The sequence below is a fragment of the Grampus griseus genome (assembly GCF_964374135.1).
Source record: "Grampus griseus genome assembly, chromosome: 4".
Taxonomy (NCBI): Eukaryota; Metazoa; Chordata; class Mammalia; order Artiodactyla; family Delphinidae; genus Grampus; species Grampus griseus.
In genome coordinates this window covers 25,616,039-25,635,199 of record NC_138997.1, presented here as the reverse complement: position 1 = coordinate 25,635,199, position 19,161 = coordinate 25,616,039, and the positions used below count along the sequence as shown (strand labels likewise).

The 19,161-nt window shown below is 35.7% G+C and overlaps 1 protein-coding gene across 1 annotated transcript in view; it reads left to right on the top strand.

The window, feature by feature from the left end:
* Positions 1–19,161, top strand: part of TTC29 (tetratricopeptide repeat domain 29) — a gene marked incomplete at both ends in the record, with an annotated part of 250,762 nt that overhangs the window by 135,156 nt on the left and 96,445 nt on the right. The window contains 2 exons of the mRNA XM_082653305.1: positions 7,139–7,262; positions 18,544–18,772. Coding sequence (XP_082509431.1) covers positions 7,139–7,262; positions 18,544–18,772 — 353 coding nt within the window. The remainder of the gene's footprint in view (positions 1–7,138; positions 7,263–18,543; positions 18,773–19,161) is intronic.

The window sequence follows — 19,161 nt, the reverse complement described above, 5'->3', positions numbered from 1 at the left end:
GTAATGCTTAGCTAAATTGACTTTTCTATCAGCTGGTGGCAGATAATACCAAGTAGAGAGCTATGGATATGATAGCTTTTTATTTCACTGAGAGGTAATAGTAATAACTAGCTGTCATTTATTGAATTGTTACTATGTGCCAGGTTTTACATATATGTAGTTTTTCATTTCACAGTAACTTATGGCCATTTTTAAAATGAGGAAACAAACAAACAAAAAAATGAGGAAACAAGCTGAGAAAGAGTGCAGATGTCATCAAACTTATTCGTCTAAGAGGCCAAACTGGGATTCAAGCTTACATCTTTCTAATATCCACCATAGCACACATAGTGATTTTAAAGCAATTTAATTTATTTTCACAAACATACCACAGCTTATCTATGAAAATAAATGTTGTTCTCATCAAATCTTGGGAGGTTATGCAACGTTATACCTCTAATCCTGCCACTACCTGCTTAAAATCAAACTCTTTTGAAATACTTTCTGAGCTGTCGCATATCCTTTTGAATAGCTCCTATATCCACACATCACTGATTGAGAGGTGGGCTTGATCTTTGAAAACAGCCAAAAGGATCTAGAGACACGTTTAGAAAACACAGAAAATAATCTCTCTGGGTAAACCCATTTTTAGAACAAAATACATTAAATTACTTGTGAATACTTTATACCGCTACACTATAAAAAGGTTTCCTGATGATTGATTCCCAGAATGCCATCATTCTCATCATTAGATGACATCACTTGGAGGGAACTGTCTTCCTTTGCATGCCTTGTATGTCTGGACAATTGGAAATATGGATGTGAAGTACAGGGGGAAATCAGGGCTAGAAATATAGATGTGCCAGGCATGTGCATATAGGAATTAGAACATACTGTAGCATTATATGAAACTGCCCATAGAAGCATTTAATGGAGGGGAGAGAAAGGTCTTGGACAGAACCCTGCAAACAGCCAACTTTGGGTAAACAGAGACCTCAGTGTCAGTAAGATACTGAGAAAATGAGAGATATAGGAAAAATGAGAGAATAAGAGACTGGCTGGGAGTGCTAGGCACTAGACAGGGAGAAACATTTGGAGAAAGATGGATGGTTAACAGCAGTGACCCCCAACCTGTGCTGAAGGCCTGGGTAAGGGTGGAAGAGGAAGAAAGATGGAGTGGAGCAAACAGCCTGTGACTCTGTAAGCACACTAAACCTTTTATGCCGTTCAAAGATATCTCCCACAATGCATATTACAATTTTTCAAATTTCTATTGATGCTTTGAGATCCCCATTGTATTCACTAGATTTGGCCCCATATCCTTTTGGCTCCCTTTTAAGACCAAATTTACCCCACAAACACTAGACCTGCTCTTGCAAAGATATTCAAATGAATGTGCTCCAGGTTTCAAAGCACTACAGACAGTTCATAGTACTTATCACAGTTAATCCCGCATATGAATGTATAAATTAATCTCTCCAAACAGTGAAACTGTTTAGTGGCAGGATCCATATTCCCCAGTCATGAGAACATTCTAGGGTGTTTGATAGTCTCTCAAAGATGTTCCCGAAATAAAAAGATGTTCTTTTTTTTTTTGCGGTACGCGGGCCTCTCACTGCTGTGGCCTCTCCTGCTGCAGAGCACAGGCTCCAGACGCGCAGACTCAACGGCCATGGCCCATGGGCCCAGCCGCTCCACGGCATGTGGGACCCTCCCAGACTGGGGCACGAACCCGTGTCCCCTGCATCGGCAGGCGGACTCCCAACCACTGCGCCACCAGGGGAGCCCTAAAAAGATGTTCTTGATGTTACTGAAATATCCAGGATACAGGAGTTTACAGTTATGGTCTCCAAATATCCAATGACAGGTTCTCCAATGACTTACCTGGAAGCTTAACTTTTTTGTGTACTACGTAAGTGTTTCCCTTCTCAAATTTTCGACTGTTTCTTTATTCAGAAATATATGAAGGCCTAATACATGCCAAGCACTCTGCTAGAACCTGTATGTCTCTCTAAGCATTTTGCCACTTGTATAGGTGATTTTAGTGATACCTGAGATTTCACCACTGAGGGACACTTGCAAGGACAAACTACCCTTCAGCTTTTATAAACGTTTTTTTTTTCATCTTAATGACAGCACTGTTATTTTGTTGTAATTCCTTCCAGTATTTTTCCCCAGTGTTTATTATTTATTAGATATTTGCAAACATACGTAGTAAAATTTGAGTCATGATTTTTAACTGAACATATCTTAAGATTTTTATTTGCAGGTGGATGAATTTCTTCAGAAAAAAATATTTTAGGCCACTAACCACTGCGTTGTTAGAATCAGTTTACATAACCATTCTTTGACACCTATTTTGATTCCACTTGTTTGCAGACTAATGCAGTGGTGAATATCATTCCCCTTCTATTTAAAACAACATCCATTAGGACAGATTTCCACATGTCTGATCGCAGAGCCCAATGATACAAAAATTTATAATAGCTCCTCAGGTGTGTTAACTGATACTTTCCAATTCATTATTATTATTTATTATTATTATTATTCCCATTTGCTGGTTTACCAGATGCTTCCAGAGATATACAAGAATGCCAATTTCATTACACTGTTGCCAGCACTAGGTATTTCCACTAAATACATTTTAATGTTAGTTTAATAGGCAAAAGGCACCTGCTGCCTGTTTTCACTTCCATTCCTTTGTGGAACAGTCAGGTGGAACATTCCAGTCCCCTGGAGAGGGCAGAAGCATCACATCTCCAAGGAGACCTCCCCCATGGCCTCTGCTCTCCTCCCCAGCTCCTGCAGGAAGCTGCCCCTCGCCTCTCGCCGTTGGAACAGGCTTCCTGTCCGTGAATCAGTCCCAGCGTCACGCGTGTGCCTTTGTCACGGCACGTTTGTTCCACGGTCCGCTTCGTCACAAGGCTGCCTATGCCCTTTCTCTGTCCTTGCCAGAGACCCAGCTCTGGGGATAGAAACTTTTTAAAGGTTTTATCCTTTTAAATAACCATACAATTCACCCCTCTTTTTTTGACATTTAAAGCCTAATTTTATTAAGTGCTTAGTATAGATCAAAGTCTGTGGACTAATGATATGCAGTTTTTCCTCAGAGCTGCTGTGTTTATTTCCATACAGGTTATAGAATAATAGCACTTAGACAAAATATTTCATTTCAGTCAGTGTTTCACGGCAGTTTGACATTTTTTCCAAGTTAAATATGAGTTCTAATCTTAGATAATTCTTCCTTGGTTATAAGCATAATTTTCCAACTCATTTTATTTGATTTCGTAAAACAGCCAAACAAATTTAATTTTCCCAATAGTGATGCTAACATATGCACCCCATTCATGGGATTATTTTATGAAAATTCTAAATGTATGAAAATGTTTTTGCCTGAACTTATTTATTCCGTATACTGACCATTTCTGGTGTGACAAATCTCAAGTTCTTACCACTAAAAACCAAATATTACCTTTTATCTTACTTCTTAGTGCTTTTCCAACTATTTATTGCATATGGTAATGCTCATTGATTATTGATTATAGATATTCTTGGAAAAAATGATTCTGTGGTGCGTTCTAGTTGCTCAGAGATTTGGATGAATGTTAACTTTTCCTATTTTAACTGCAACCAGGAAAATGAGGGCCATTTCACAAATAAGTGTGTAAGGTTAGAACTGTTAATATTTTGATGCCCAGCATACAAACAGAACAGTGTTGACTATTTGATTGCTTTATGGCTATACACATATGACATAAACACAAACAAAAAATTAGGTAAGTTAATTTTTGCATAAAATTAAATTGAGTCAGTACAGATAGAAATTTATTAGAACTATAAAGTAATTAGACCAGTTTTAGAGTTGTTCAATCTCATATGTCCTAGTCATATCATGTATACACATAAATTTAATGTGAATTTTAAACTTCCTAGCAAATTTTAATCAAAAATTTACTAACCAATGAACTAACCTAATCCATTATACTGAACGAGTAGCTCTATTTTCACATTCACCGAATCTAACTTTTTTTTATTGGACTACACACCCTACATACCCAAGGAAGAAAAATATTCTAACTAAACTGTGACATAATATTTTCCTATTGTTTAGAATTTTGATCTTATACTTAATAAAAGAGCTATTTTAGACTCACACATAGGTATTTTTTACGACTCTTGAGAATTCATGTAAAAAGAAAATATAGACAAAGTAAGTTTATTATACTCCTCAAACATCTTTCCATTCAAAGTCCAATTTTTCTGAATCACTTTTAAACTCAGAATTGACTCTATCTTTTTTTCCTCATCCATATTATCTTTTGTGTCATCAAGAACGTTGGTGCTATGTAGCCTTTCTTAAAATAGTTCCCCAATACCCCCTCCAGTATTTCTTCCAAGTCATGGACACTCAGTCTGCCAATCTTGAAGCCAGTACTTTCTTATCTTCCAGAATTTCAGTGAAAGGTTTTTAGAAAACAACCAGTCCTCATATTTCTCTCTGAAATTACCCTTTAATAGTTGTTGACAGAAAGATCAAGGCATTGCGATTGCAAGTCATAACCAGAAACATGGACAAATCCAGCAACAGCTATGACTTGACTGCTCTCTGTCTGACAGAGATTATAAGATGCCACCTGTTCTAAGGGATCCTGATTTCAGAAATGTTAAAATATGGGAAAGTAGGTGTTTTAGAATCCGTGAAGTATGTATTAGAGTTGCTAAATTTTTCTATAGTTGCAATAATTTAAAAATTTATAGCAAACTTCTCCATATGCCATATTTGACACCATCCTATCTGGAGCTCCTATGAGTAAATCCTTGCCCTATGAACATAAAGAAATGCCCATGCAAGAATCAGCTTAATTGTAAAACAACCTCTTCCTTTCAGAATTTCATCTTGTGATTTATTAAGGGTCGTGGCACAGATGCTCACTGGGAACTGCTGACCTATGAAAGCAAAGAGAGGGAGGTAGTTCTAGGGATTCAGACATGTTCAGGAGTAAGAGTTTTCCCTTTATTATGCTCCATTGAAGAACACAATTACAGGGGTTTTTGTTATTTTAAAATCTCTAAATTCTGGATTTTGTCACTTTAATAAAACAATTTCAAAAGTTCTGACATGATTTAATAGTGGAATTGCATATCATCTTAGATTCACCATTCTTTTTTAGGGATTGACCAAAAAAAAAACAAAAAAGCCAGACATTCAACAGATATTGAATTTCTTCAGCATGCTTAATTTGGAGCCATTATTTTGAAATCGCTTCTTGCTTTGTCCGTAACGTTTTAATTCTTTGTGGCTCAGAATCAACAGTCCTTGAATCAGCAGTCAAATGTCCCTTGAGCAGGACTTTGGCTTCAACTACCTCTGCAAAAGGCAGTCACAGCTTATGATACCTTGGATGGAGCTGTTTTCAAAAATTACTGTTTGTCTCTTTGGTTGCTCAAGGATTTTTCACCTTGGTTCTTAATCTTGTAGGCCCCCAAGTGTTCTTCACATAGGACATCACTACAACTGGCTCCTAGAAGAAAAGAGCCCGTCTCTTTAGACTGGCTTTCAAATAATTAGCTCCTTTAGAGAAATTTTTAGACTCTTTCCACTTCTTATTTTACTGTTTAGCTCTTACTCACATGAAACTAAGATTTGTGTATCTTTGGGGTAGCATTCAGATCATGAGGAACTAATGAGTATTTCGGACTCAGATTTGTAAAATGAGAGCAAAATTCAAATAATAGAAGTTTCTGAATATAATTCATTGAAATCTTTAAAATGGTGTGCCTCTCTTATTTTTTTTTGGCCGATACTCCCCACGTATTATTTATTTGTTTGTTCAATATTCTAGATACAAGTACTTTATTATTTTTTCTTCCAGTTTTATTGAGATGTTATTAACATACAGCACTAATTTTACAGTATAATGATGTACAGTATAATGATCTGACTGACCCCTCTATTCTTTATGAAAGAAAAAAAAAATAGCCAAACTTGTTTTAGTCATTCTGGGTTATTTGAGCTGTGCTAACAGTCGCCAAAATCTCAGTGACGTATGACAATAAAGTCTTATTTCTTGTTTATGTAAATTCTTGCCGTTTGCCAGATTCTTGTGCGAGGAGCCAGGCTCCTTCCATCTTCAGGCTTTATCTTTCCTTCCTTGAATCCTGGTTAGGAGATTTCAGAATCCTCTATTTTCATCATATTTGTTCTAATACCTCCAGAAGGTATTATATGAATCGCATATGACTCCCCTCAAAGAACTGGTATCATTTGCAAAGGAATGTGGAAATTTTCAACCTTTTTAGAGGTTCTATTTTTTCAAAAAAAAATAACAGCTTTACTGAGATATAATCCATATACCATACATTTCTCCTTTTAAAGTCTACAATTCAGTAGTTCTTAGTATGTTCACAGAGTTGTGCAGCCATCGCCACTATTTAATTTCAGATAATTTTCTTCACTTCAAAAAGAAACCCACACCCATTAGCAGCCACTCCCAAATTCCCCACGCACACCCCCATGGCCTCTAGTAACTACTAACCTACTTCCTGTTTCTATAGATTCGCCTGTTCTGGACATTTCATGTAGATGGAATCATACAATATGTGGGTTTTTTTGTGTAACTGGCGTCTTTCACTTCACATATTTTCAAGGTTTATCCATGTCATAGTATGTATCACTACTGCATTCCTTTTTGTGGCTGAATAATGTTCCACTGTACGAATACGGCACATTTTGCTTCCCAGTCAATTGATAGACATTTGGGTTGTTTCCACTTCTTAGCTATTATTATAGCATTGATATGAACATTCATGTCCAAGTGTTTGTGTTTTCATTTCTCTTGGGTATATACATAGGAGTGGAATTCTTGGGTCATATGGTAACTGTATATTATACTTTTTGAAGAACTGACAAGTTGTTTTTCCAAGCAGCTGCACTATTTTACAATCTTACCAGCAATGCATAAGAGTTTAAAGGCTTAAGTTCTAACTCACTGTATACTCCGTCAAAGACGAGCCACATATTTTTAAAATATACACTTTACATTTCATTATCCTGATAACTGTCTTACACTTTCTAAAGCAAAGACACAAAACAATCTTCTCTTTACTGTGATATTAAATGAGATGACACTCCAGTAGTTTCTTATTTTATTTTTTCTAGCCAAGGACAAATGGCAGAAGCAGTGAAATACTTGAAAAAAGTTGTGAAAATTGCAAGAAAAAATTTTCAAAGCCTAGATTTTGTGAGAGCAAGTACAATGCTTGGAGACATCTACAACGAAAAAGTGAGTATAATGTGTTTCTTGCTTATACGGGAGAAATTTGCAGAATTTTAAACTTCTGTTTTTATTTGATCCTCACCTTCGCATAGCATGTTGTACAGAATGGCCCCAGGACTGCAGGACTTAGTCAATGCACAAGGGAAGAGAAATGCCTCTTACTTCTTCCTCTTCCAGGACCTGATCGCCACCTTAACCCAGTCACCACAATCTGCTAACGCTGATTCCTATCTTCACATCCAAGTCAGAGTCAAGTGATTTGGGATTTGAAGAGCAATTAAAATATGTCAATTCAAAGAAACTTTGTTATAACAGTTGGTTCTTATCTGCTGGCACTAACATTCACCTCTCTTGCTACAAATTCTTGTTTTATTAATCCAGCTGCGATGCCTCCATTAAGTCCCTCAAGTGAAGAACAGACAATCCCAAGAGTAATTCTGAAGGAAATATGGAAATCTAGCAACAGGTTGGCTATGTGAAAAAAAAGGGAAAGAAGAGGAAAAAGTCTAAAAGTATCTCATTCAGGGGCTATTACTCGTGAAATGCATTCATCATAATGGACTTCTGGTTTATTTTCTCCTGACTTTATCTTTTATTATGCAGATTCTCCTTTAGAAGCAGTATGAAAAAGGCTTGTTTCTCCAGTTATAATTGCAGTTTTGATCACGAGTAGGATCTATCATTTTTGAGGGTAGTGACATTCTCACGCTGTGTTGATACCCCTTGTCTGAATCTTTTTGAGAGACTGTATATAGTAATGAAAAGTACTAACTCTGAGACCATACTGGAGTAAAAGCCCAGTTTTTTCCCTAATAAGATCTGTGACCTGAGACAAGCTACTTACCTTCTGAACACTTCAATTTTCTCACCTCATAGGGTTGCTGTGAATGTTGACTTAATATATGGAAGGCACTTAGAACAGTACTTGGCAGGGGAAGCAAGTGCCATCTATATAAAGCGGTACAGCCATTCTTAATCTCCATATCCTTATGTGATACCACACAATTCCCCTTTTCCCGAGGCTCAGAGGGTTTGAGTAACCTACGCCAGGTCTCCAAGCTTCCAGGCGGCAGTGGTATTCAAACCCATACCCTGAACGACTATAATCCTTTATTTGCCATATAATTGATTTTGATTATTTCAGAATTATTTAGGCTTTTTTTAATGTTTATTTTATTTTTTTATACAGCAGATTCTTATTAGTCATCAATTTTATACACATCAGTGTATACATGTCAATCCCAATCGCCCAATTCAGCACCCCACCATCCCCAGACCCCCACGGCTTTCCCCTCTTGGTGTTCATACGTTTGTTCTCTACATCTGTGTCTCAGCTTCTGCCCTGCAAACCGGTTCATCTGTACCATTTTTCTAGGTTCCACATACATGCGTTAATATATGATATTTGTTGTTCTCTTTCTGACTTACTTCACTCTGTCTCTAGATCCATCTATGTCTCAACAAATGACTCAGTTTCGTTCCTTTTTATGGCTGAGTAATATTCCATTTTATGTATGTACCACATCTTCTTTATCTGTTTGTCTGTCGATGGGCACTTAGGTTGCTTCCATGACCTGGCTATTGTAAATAGTGCTGCAATGAACATTGGAGTGCATGTGTCTTTTTGAATTATGGTTTTCTCTGGGTATATGCCTAGTAGTGGGATTGCTGGATCATATGGTAATTCTATTTTTAGTTTTTTAAGGAACCTCCATACTGTTCTCTATAGTGGCTGTATCAATTTACATTCCCACCAACAGTGCAAGAGGGTTCCCTTTTCTCCACACCCGCTCCAGCATTTGTTGTTTGTAGATTTTTTGATGATGCCCGTTCTAACTGGTGTGAGGTGATACCTCATTGTAGTTTTGATTTGCATTCCTCTAATAATTAGTGATGTTGAGCAGCTTTTCATGTGCTTCTTGGCCATCTGTATATCTTCTTTGGAGAAATGTCTATTTAGGTCTTCTGCCCATTTTTGGATTGGCTTGTTTGTTTCTTTAATATTGAGCTGCATGAGCTGTTTATATATTTTAGAGATTAATCGTTTGTCCGTTGATTTGTTTGCAAATATTTTCTCCCATTCTGAGGGTTGCCTTTTTGTCTTGTTTATGGTTTCCTCTGCTATGAAAAAGCTTTGAAGTTTCATTAGGTCCCATTTGTTTATTTTTGTTTTTATTTCCATTACTCTAGCAGGTGGATCAAAAAAGATCTTGCTGTGATTTATGTCAAAGAGTATTCTTCCTATGTTTTCCTCTAAGAGTTTTATAGAGTCTGGTCTTACATTTAGGTCTCAAATCCATTTTAAGTTTATTTTTGTTTATGGTGTTAGGGAGTGTTCTAATTTCATTCTTTTACATGTAGCTGTCTAGTTTTCCCAGCACCACTTATTGAAGAGATTTTCTTTTCTCCATTGTATATCCTTGCCTCCTTTGTCATAGATTAGTTGACCATAGGTCCGTGGGTTTATCTCTAGGCTTTCTATCTTGTTCCACTGATCTATGTTTCTGTTTTTGTGCCAGTACCATATTGTCTTGATTACTGTAGCTTTGTAGTATAGTCTGAAGTCAGGGAGTCTGATTCCTCCAGCTCTGTTCTTTTCCCTCAAGACTGCTTTGGCTATTCGGATTCTTTTGTGTCTCCATACATATTTTAAGATTTTTTGTTCTAGTTCTGTAAAAAATGCCATTTTTAATTTGATAGGGATTGCATTGTATCTGTAGATTGCTTTGGGTAGTATAGTTATTTTTACAATATTGATTCCTCCAATCCAAGAACAAGGTATATCTCTCCATCTGTTGGTATCATCTTTAATTTCTTTCTTATACTTTTCTGCATACAGGTCTTTTGTCTCCCTAGGTAGGTTTATTCCTAGGTATTTTATACTTTTGGTTGCAGTGGTAAATGGGAGTGGTTCCTTAATTTCTCTTTCAGATTTTTCATCATTAGTGTATAGGAATGCAAAAGATTTCTGGGCATTAATTTTGTATCTTGCAACTTTACCAAACTCATTGATTAGGTCTAGTAGTTTTCTGATGGCATCTTTAGGATTCTCTATGTACAGTAGCATGTCATCTGCAAACAGTGACAGTTTTACTTCTTCTTTTCCAGTTTGTATTCCTTTTATTTCTTTTTCTTCTCTGATTGCTGTGGCTAGGACTTCCAAAACTATGTTGAATAATAATGGTGAGAGTGGATATCCTTGTCTTGTTCCTGATCTTAGAGGAAATGCTTTCAGTTTTTCACCATTGAAAATGATGTTTGCTGTGGGTTTGTCGTATATGACCTTTATTATGTTGAGGGAGGTTCCCTCTATGCCAACTTTCTGGAGAGTTTTTATCATAAATCAGTGTTGAATTTTGTCAAAAGCTTTTTCTGCATCTATTGAGATGATCATATGGTTTTTATTCTTCAATTCGTTAATGTGGTGTATCACATTGATTGATTTGCATATATTGAAGAATCTGTGCATCCCTGGGATAAATCCCACCTAATCTTGGTGTATGTTCCTTTTAATATGTTGTTGGGTTCTGTTTGCTAGTATTTTGTTGAGGATTTTTGCATCTATATTCATCAGTGATATTGGTCTGTAATTTTCTGTTTTTGTAGTATCTTTGTCTGGTTTTGGTATCAGGGTGATGGTGGCCTCATAGAATGAGTTATGAGTTTGGGAGTGTTCCTTCCTCTGCAATTTTTTGGAAGGGTTTGAGAAGGATGGGTATTAGCTCTTCTCTAAATGTTTGATAGAATTCACCTGTGAAGCCATCTGGTCCTGGACTTTTGTTTGTTGGAAGAATTTTAATCACAGTTTCAATTTCAGTGCTTGTGATTGGTCTGTTCATATTTTCTATTTCTTCCTGGTTCAGTCTTGGAAGGTTATACCTTTCTAAGAATTTGTCCATTTCTTCCAGTTTGTCCATTTTGTTGGCATAGAGTTGCTTGTAGTAGTCTCTTAGGATGCTTTGTATCTCTGCGGTGTCTGTTGTAACGTCTCCTTTTTCATTTTTAATTTTATTGATTTGAGTCTTCTCCCTCTTTTTCTTGATGTGTCTGGCTAATGGTTTATCAATTTTGTTTATCTTCTTAAAGATCCAGCTTTTAGTTTTATTGATCTTTGCTATTGTTTTCTTTGTTTCTATTTCATTTATTTCTGCTCTGATCTGTATGATTTCTTTCCTTCTGCTAACTTTTGGTTTTGTTTGTTCTTCTTTCTGTAGTTCCTTTAGGTGTAAAGTTAGATTGTTTATTTGAGATTTTTGTTGTTTCCTGAGGTAGGTTTGTATAGCTATAAACTTCCCTCTTAGAACTGCTTTTGCTGCATCCCATAGGTTTTGGATCAATGTATTTTCATTGCCATTTGTCTCTAGGTATTTTTTGATTTCCTCTTTGATTTCTTCAGTGATCTCTTGGTTATTTAGTAACGTATTGTTTAGCCTCCTTGTATTTGTGTTTTTACGGTTTTTTTCCCTGTAATTCATTTCTAATCTCATAGCATTGTGTTCAGAAAATATGCTTGATATGATTTCAATTTTCTTAAATTTACTGAGGCTTGATTTGTGACCCAAGATGTGATCTATCCTGGAGAATGTTCCATGCTCACTTGAGAAGAAAATGTAATCTGTTTTTTTTGGATGGAATGTCCTATAAATATCAATTAAATCTATCTGGTCTGTTGTGTCATTTAAAGCTCCTGTTTCCTTATTTATTTTCATTTTGGATGATCTGTCCATTGGTGTAAGTGAGGTGTTGAAGTCCCCCACTATTACTGTGTCACTCTCGATTTCCTCTTTTATAGCTGTTAGTAGTTGCCTTATGTATTGAGGTGCTCCTGTGTTGGGTGCATATATATTTATAATCATTATATCTTCTTCTTGGATTGATCCCTTGATCATTATGTAGTGTCCTACCTTGTCTCTTATAACATTCTTTATTTTAAAATCGATTTTATCTGATATGAGTATTGCTACTCCAGCTTTCTTTTGATTTCCATTTGCATGGAATATCTTTTTCCATCCCCTCACTTTCAGTCTGTATGTGTCCCTAGGTCTGAAATGGGTCTCTTGTAGACAGCATATGTATGGGTCTTGTTTTTGTATCCATTCAGCAAGCCTGTGTCTTTTGGTTGGAGCATTTAATCCATTCATGTTTAAGGTAATTATCAATATGTATGTTCCTATGACCATTTTCTTAATTGTTTTGGGTTTGTTCTTGTAGGTCTTCTTCTTCAAAAGGGAAGTGCAAAAAGCACAAATTGTTTTACCCTACCACGAAACAATATCCAGAACTCAGTTTTTTAGTATAATGTGGACATCAAGTATTAGCCTGTATTTTCCCAATTACAGAAAGCATAAGGAAGATAAAAACAATAAACATTTCTGAGGGGTAATATTTTTATACTTGCATTTTCTTAATATTTTTTTACCAAGAGTTTGTATCTTAACAATATGTATTTTATTCTCTGATTAGTAATTCTTGAAGAAGAGTTTAATATCTAAAGCTAGAGACATGAGTAATATCCAAAGGCTGTGTCAACTACCAAAAGTTATTTTTTTTTACCAGCTTATCCTTATTCTAGTATAAAATTTGTAGGATTCCAAGTATTCATGCTCTCTTGAAATATGCATGCCTTCAGATATACAAGTTGATTCGTATACCTTCATGGTTGCTTACATCTTAATGTAATAAATAGTCACTGATAAATAGTATAGTATTAAGAACATAATACTATAATAGTTTTATGATGTCATAGACTTCAAGAGAAACCTTTATTTGATACTAAACTTGTTAACGTTACATTCAGTTTTTGTGCATTACTGTGATTCTTTGTGGGTATTTTCTCAAGTCAGAAAATCTACTGATGACTTCTCAGGCTCACTCTGAGTTGTTATATCATTACTATAAGAGTATAATTTGAACATGTATAGCTAAGTGGATTAGAACTAAGCCTGAGAACTAGACTTCTCAGGCTCACTCTGAGTTGTTATATCATTACTATAAGAGTATAATTTGAAAATGTATAGCTAAGTGGATTAGAACTAAGTGATAGTTATCTTTTTCTCCTTGTAATTTTGAGACAAAATGATAGCCTTGATGACATCCTGAATTTCCTCCTAGTTCTACAAAGCCATTTCCTAGGAAAGCATTGACAAAGAGTTATTTCATGTCTGCTATTCAGTTGCTTATGCATGTTTCCTAATTGTGTCAAATGCCTTTGTTCCAATTTTACACCCAAACAGTTTCACAAACTATTTGCACCACACACTATCTATTAAGCTTTCCCTTGAAGGAAACTGTAGCAGGACAAAGGAACTACACCAAGTTTTGCCCACCTGACTTTGAATCTGCACTCAGCTGTTTATTAACTGTGACCTTGGGCGAGTTAATTCTTTGATCCTCTGTTTCCTCATCTTTCCAATGTCAATAACAAGATACCTTGAAGACTGGTTATATGAGGATTAGAAATTTTAAAACATGTACATGGTACCTAATAGAGTTCCTAGCATATATTGGGTACACAATAGCACTTAACCTTCTTAATATCTCAAACTCAGATCTCTCTCCTCCGTTGCAGACTCATTCTCACTGCCTATTTGACATCTTCACTTAGACCTCTTCAAATGTAACCTATTAAAAACTGAACTCAACTCATCAGCTTTCCCCTAAATTCTATTTCTCTCCCTACTTAATGTTCAACCAGGATAGAATACCATTCAGGCATTTCATAGGCAACCTTCTTTTCTCAATCTGTGAGCTCTCCTTATCTGACCTTATACAGGCCCATGGTTTAAATACCATCCATACACTGATGACTCTCAAATTTATATCTCCAACCCTGATCTCTCCTTGGGACTCCAGACTTGTGATTCTGGCTGCCTCCCTAGCATCTCTCCCTGGATGTCTTCTAATTGACATCTCAAGTTTAATGTGATTCCTCCCTCCTTGGCCTACTTCTCCCCAGTCCTCCACATCTTAATAAATGGTACCATTATCCATCAACTCGATTGCTCAAGCCAATAATCTGGATATTCTTGCTTCATCTTTCTCCTCCTGCTCCATATCCAATCCAGAAGAAAACCCTGACCTTCATGCCACCAAAACGCATCTCAAATCCACCCACTTCTTCTCTCTATCTCTGCTACTATCACCACATCTGGTTATGACATTATGTTTTCTCACTTGTACTATTGCAATAAGCTCTGAACCCATTTTCCCATTTCTCCTCCATCCAATCCAGTCTCCACACAGAAGCCCAAGTAATCCTTTTAAAATGTAAATAAAATCATGTTATTTCTCAGCTTAAAATACTTCCATTGCTGACCAGTCTTCTGAGAACATAAATATAAATCCTCACCCTGAATTGAAACAATCTATATGAGATGCATTACCTCCCCCACTCCCAGTCTCTGACTTTATTGCCTTCTACTCTCCTTATGCTGTCCACCAGAGCCAAAGGGACTTTTGTGGAGTTCTTCAAACATGCTGAGCTGATTTCTGCCTGAGGACATTTGCTTTAGCTGGAATGCTTTGCGTGGACCACTCCCCAATCTGAACTTCACATTGCTGGCTTCTTGTCATTCAGAGCTCAGCTAAATGCCACAACTTCAGAAAGGTCTTCCTTGACTCAACCCAATCAAAATTATGCTGCACTTGTCTCGTAGTTTTCTTGTTTGTGATATTTTTCTTCTTGTTGTTGAATGTGTCTAGAATGGAAGCTTAATGAGAAAAGAGACCAGATCTGCCTGTTTTTTAATTTCATTCCAATTTCTAGAAGAGAACCTGGCACAGAGTTGGTGAACAAAAATATGCGAGTTCATTGAATCAATCCATAAATTTGTAACCAATTTTATACCAGTTGAGAGTAGTAGTCTCTCACTTTTGAAATTCCAAACTTCTGTTTCATTTTTGTCCAATATTTTGGCATTTTGAAAACTTGCACTGAATTTTTAAAAGCAACTCTGATATTACTGATATTTGTCAGTCTACCTTTTAAGGACCTCTACCAACTGCCCTTATCGTACCTTTTCTGGCTTCATATTATTCATGCAACATATTCTAATTGTATTCTTAACAGTAATTTCCAAGAAATAATATTGTTATAAGACCACAATTATCATATAAAACTGTATGTGGAAAAATATAGTTTTCTCTAATTATTATAGTGTTATTATAATTTAAGTTAATACATCTTAAAAACATCCTAATTAGTTTACCTTTTACTATATAATCATGGAAGATGGGCCACCCATCTCACCCTCCTGATGTGATTGGTTTTTAACTGAAAATATATCATCAAAGTAAAGGGGTCTAGTGAGAATATTTTAGGGAAAATAACTAGGTATAGACCCTTCATGAGATCTTTTATTCTCTAATAAGAGCAAAGCATAATCACATAGTTAAAACAATGGTAGTTCCAACACTAACACAGTAAGGAAATTGTGTAAGAAAAGAGTCTTCCTCAGTACTGAGAAAATGCCCATTTATTTTGAGCTTGCTCATTGGACAGAGTGACAATTCAGACACTAAGAAGGATCTGATAAGAATCACAATAATGCATGAAAATTCTATGTTATAGTGTAATAATGCAAGTTTTGTTTCAACGTCTATGATGTCAAGATCTTGACCTGAAATTGTCCACCTAATGCTTATTAGTGATATTTATAACATTAAATGAAGTTTTCTCTTCCAATAAGATGCACTTATGAAGTGCATAAATTCACTTCTGTATTCCCAAACTCATATTTAAGATTGCCAGGATTCATTACTAGAATCTTCTGAATTTTATAACAGCATAGGGCTTCACTGATAACAGGAACTGTGGAAAGTTGGGCAGAACCTTTAGAGAAGAGATTAAATTTCGATAGTAAACTCTTTAAGAATGAAAAATCTGGAAATACAATGCACATTAATGAAACCGCGTTCTAAAAAGGTATGTATAAAAATTCTTGCGTCTGAGAGGAACCAATGTTGTATTTCTTAAGAGTGCCTTAAACTAGAAAAATCTAGCTTGATACCAGTTTTATGACAGGTATGTGTGTGTCTCAAGATTGAACACTAGGCACAATTTGAGGGAAGACTAATTACCTAATTATAATGCCTAATTACCTATTATAATAATAGAAGTATTCAGGGGGAAAAGGCATTTGTTAAAAAAGATCTAATAAAAGTTATAGGCAGATGACTACTTCCACTAGCAGCAAGCTCACCTGCTTGACCTTGAACTTTGTTCACTGCTGAATCTCTACTGCCTGGCATTGGCCTGGTAAATAGTAGTTATTCATTGGATGAATGAGTTTGTTCCAAAATAATAATATATCAAAATAATTCTGGAAATTCAAATATATGTCCATTTATTTATGGTCCCTAATTCTCCTAATTGAGACTCTCATCTAAAGCAATGAACAGCCTAAAGCTCAGGATTATAGCTGGAACAATAATTAGATATTTATACTTCTCTGTTTTTAAAAATAGAAACATTTGGTCTAGTCATATATTTTCATCTATTTTGTCCCATATCTTTGATATCTAACAGGGCAATCTATAATTTTAACTAGTTTTATTTTCTTCAATATTGATATTATTTCTCAATCATATAATTTATTTCATTGACATATAAATATCTTTGTTATATTTTCTTAATTAAGTGATCTTAGTCTCATATAAATCCTGTTTTATGCTTTAAAATAAGAGAAAGAATTGTTCATCTCAACAAACAAAAATTGTTTTTGATGTAATATAGAGGAAGTCTGTTTAAATTAGAAAATTTAATTGGAGTGAGCCATTTGAATGGTTCACCTAAATTGTCCCTGTGGGTATATAGCAGTGTTACATGTGCTGCTCATGTATGTAACATAACTGTCACATAAGCCCTACTCCTCACCTTGCCAGCAGCCTCTTTATTCAATCAGTTTTTCTGCTCTTTGGACTCTATGATTGTACAGAGATGTGTGGTCGTTGAGTATGCATTTTACCTGTACTGGCATATGGTATAAAGCTGTTTCTATGGTGTTTTTTCATTTCCAGTTCCGTCATAATACATTGTGAGAAAAATGACTTGAAAGCTCATAGTAAAACATTTCTCTTCAAGAGTGTGCATACATGTTTTTGTACATATGAGAGAGAGAAATAAAGGAGAGAGGAGGAAAGGGAAGAGGATGGACTCCCCAGGGTTATAAATCAGTGAAGAAAGGAAGTTTTTCTTCCCTAGAGTTTTTACAAGTATAGCTTAATCCTAAAAATAATATCCCCTTTTGAGGAAGAGTTTTTAAAGGAAGATTTTTAGAAGACTTGGGGAGGTGGCAGAAGATAGTCTTTTCTCTGAGGCTCAATTTCATTATTTGTAAAATAAGAATAATATTTCCTCATAGAGTGACCTATGAAAGCTAATGACATAATACATATGAAGTATTTACCACTGTCCCTGACGCTTCATAAGAGTTAGGTAAATGTTATTTATTTGTAGACAATAGCTTTTAGAAGGAGAGATGAGAATGAGAAAGAAGAAAGAAAGAAAGAAGAAAGAGAAAGGAAGAGAGAGGGAGAGAGAGAAGGGAGGGAGGAAGGAAGGAAGGAAGAAAGGAAGGAAGGAAGGAAAGAAGGAAGGAAAGAAGGAAGGAAGGGAAGGGGAGGAAACCTTGAGTTTTTGCAAGTTAAAATGTTGCAAGGAACTTGGAGAAGATATAAACATTTAAATGATCTTTTGAGTTATGCTAGTGCTGTTGTCAAGATCATGTTATTTCGAAATCTTGTCTTCCACATTCTTAGCCAAGAATGACATGTGCACATGGGAAAATACAAGTAATAACGGAAGAGCGGAATATACATCCATTTTCACTCACCACTGATTAAATGGGTTGGCTAGAATGATCTCTTGTTGTGACCAAAAACTGGTTAAAAAGATTTCATTTGGTAAATCCAATGCAACAAGTAAGAAAACTCCATCCAAATCAAAGTGAATCAGTTCACTCTTTCCCAAACTTCTTTTTTCTTCCTTATATTAGGAAGCAGAATGCTAATATTTGACCATTTTTAATCCAAAAAAAAATTAAGTTTCATACGGTTCAACCTGGTAGATACACCTTTCTTGGTGAATGAACTTCAAGATATTGCATGGTTAGTAATCACAGCTTTTAAAAGGAAACTGATTCTAATAGAGGCCCTGCTTGCCATCTCTTTCTTCTTGAAGATGAACTGCTAAAACTGCTGAAGGATCAGTGTGGCACATGCCAAGGTGGGCAGACATGTGGAATGGTAAATTAAAATTAAGAAAAAATTATTTCTCTTACATTTTTAGGGATACTACAACAAAGCTTCTGAATACTTTCAGCAAGCTTTTGACACAACAGCAGAGTTAACGAACATACCTCTGATGGATGAGACAAAAGTTCATTATGGAATAGCAAAAGCTCATCAGATGATGCTGACCATTAATAGTAATATAGAATCTGCAGATCTCACCAGCCTTGACTACCTGCTGTCATGGAAGGAGAATAGAAGTGATGTTGCACCTGATCCGACTATTGGTAAGGCCTTGGTTTCTGAAAACAATTTAGATCTTTGTACCATTCTTATTGGCTAAGTCATTTTCTTTGCAAAGGTTTATTCGACAATTGGCAATTTTATTTTTATTTATTCATTACTATGTTAATGTTGGATGCATTTTTGTGCTGTATCATATCTTCAGTGTTTAAGGGAGGCATACAATAGTGATAGATTTATTCAATTTGATAAATCACCATTTTTTCAGTTACCTTAAATATTCAACAGTAGGTACTGATCAGTTGTAAGGAATATGAAATAGGTTTATGTTTTAAAAAATGTTCAGTGTTGTATCTTGTGGACAAGAGCAAGTGTTCAGAGATGCTAGTTAGTATTATACTCTTACTTTTCTGATGATAGTAAGTTTTCCTAT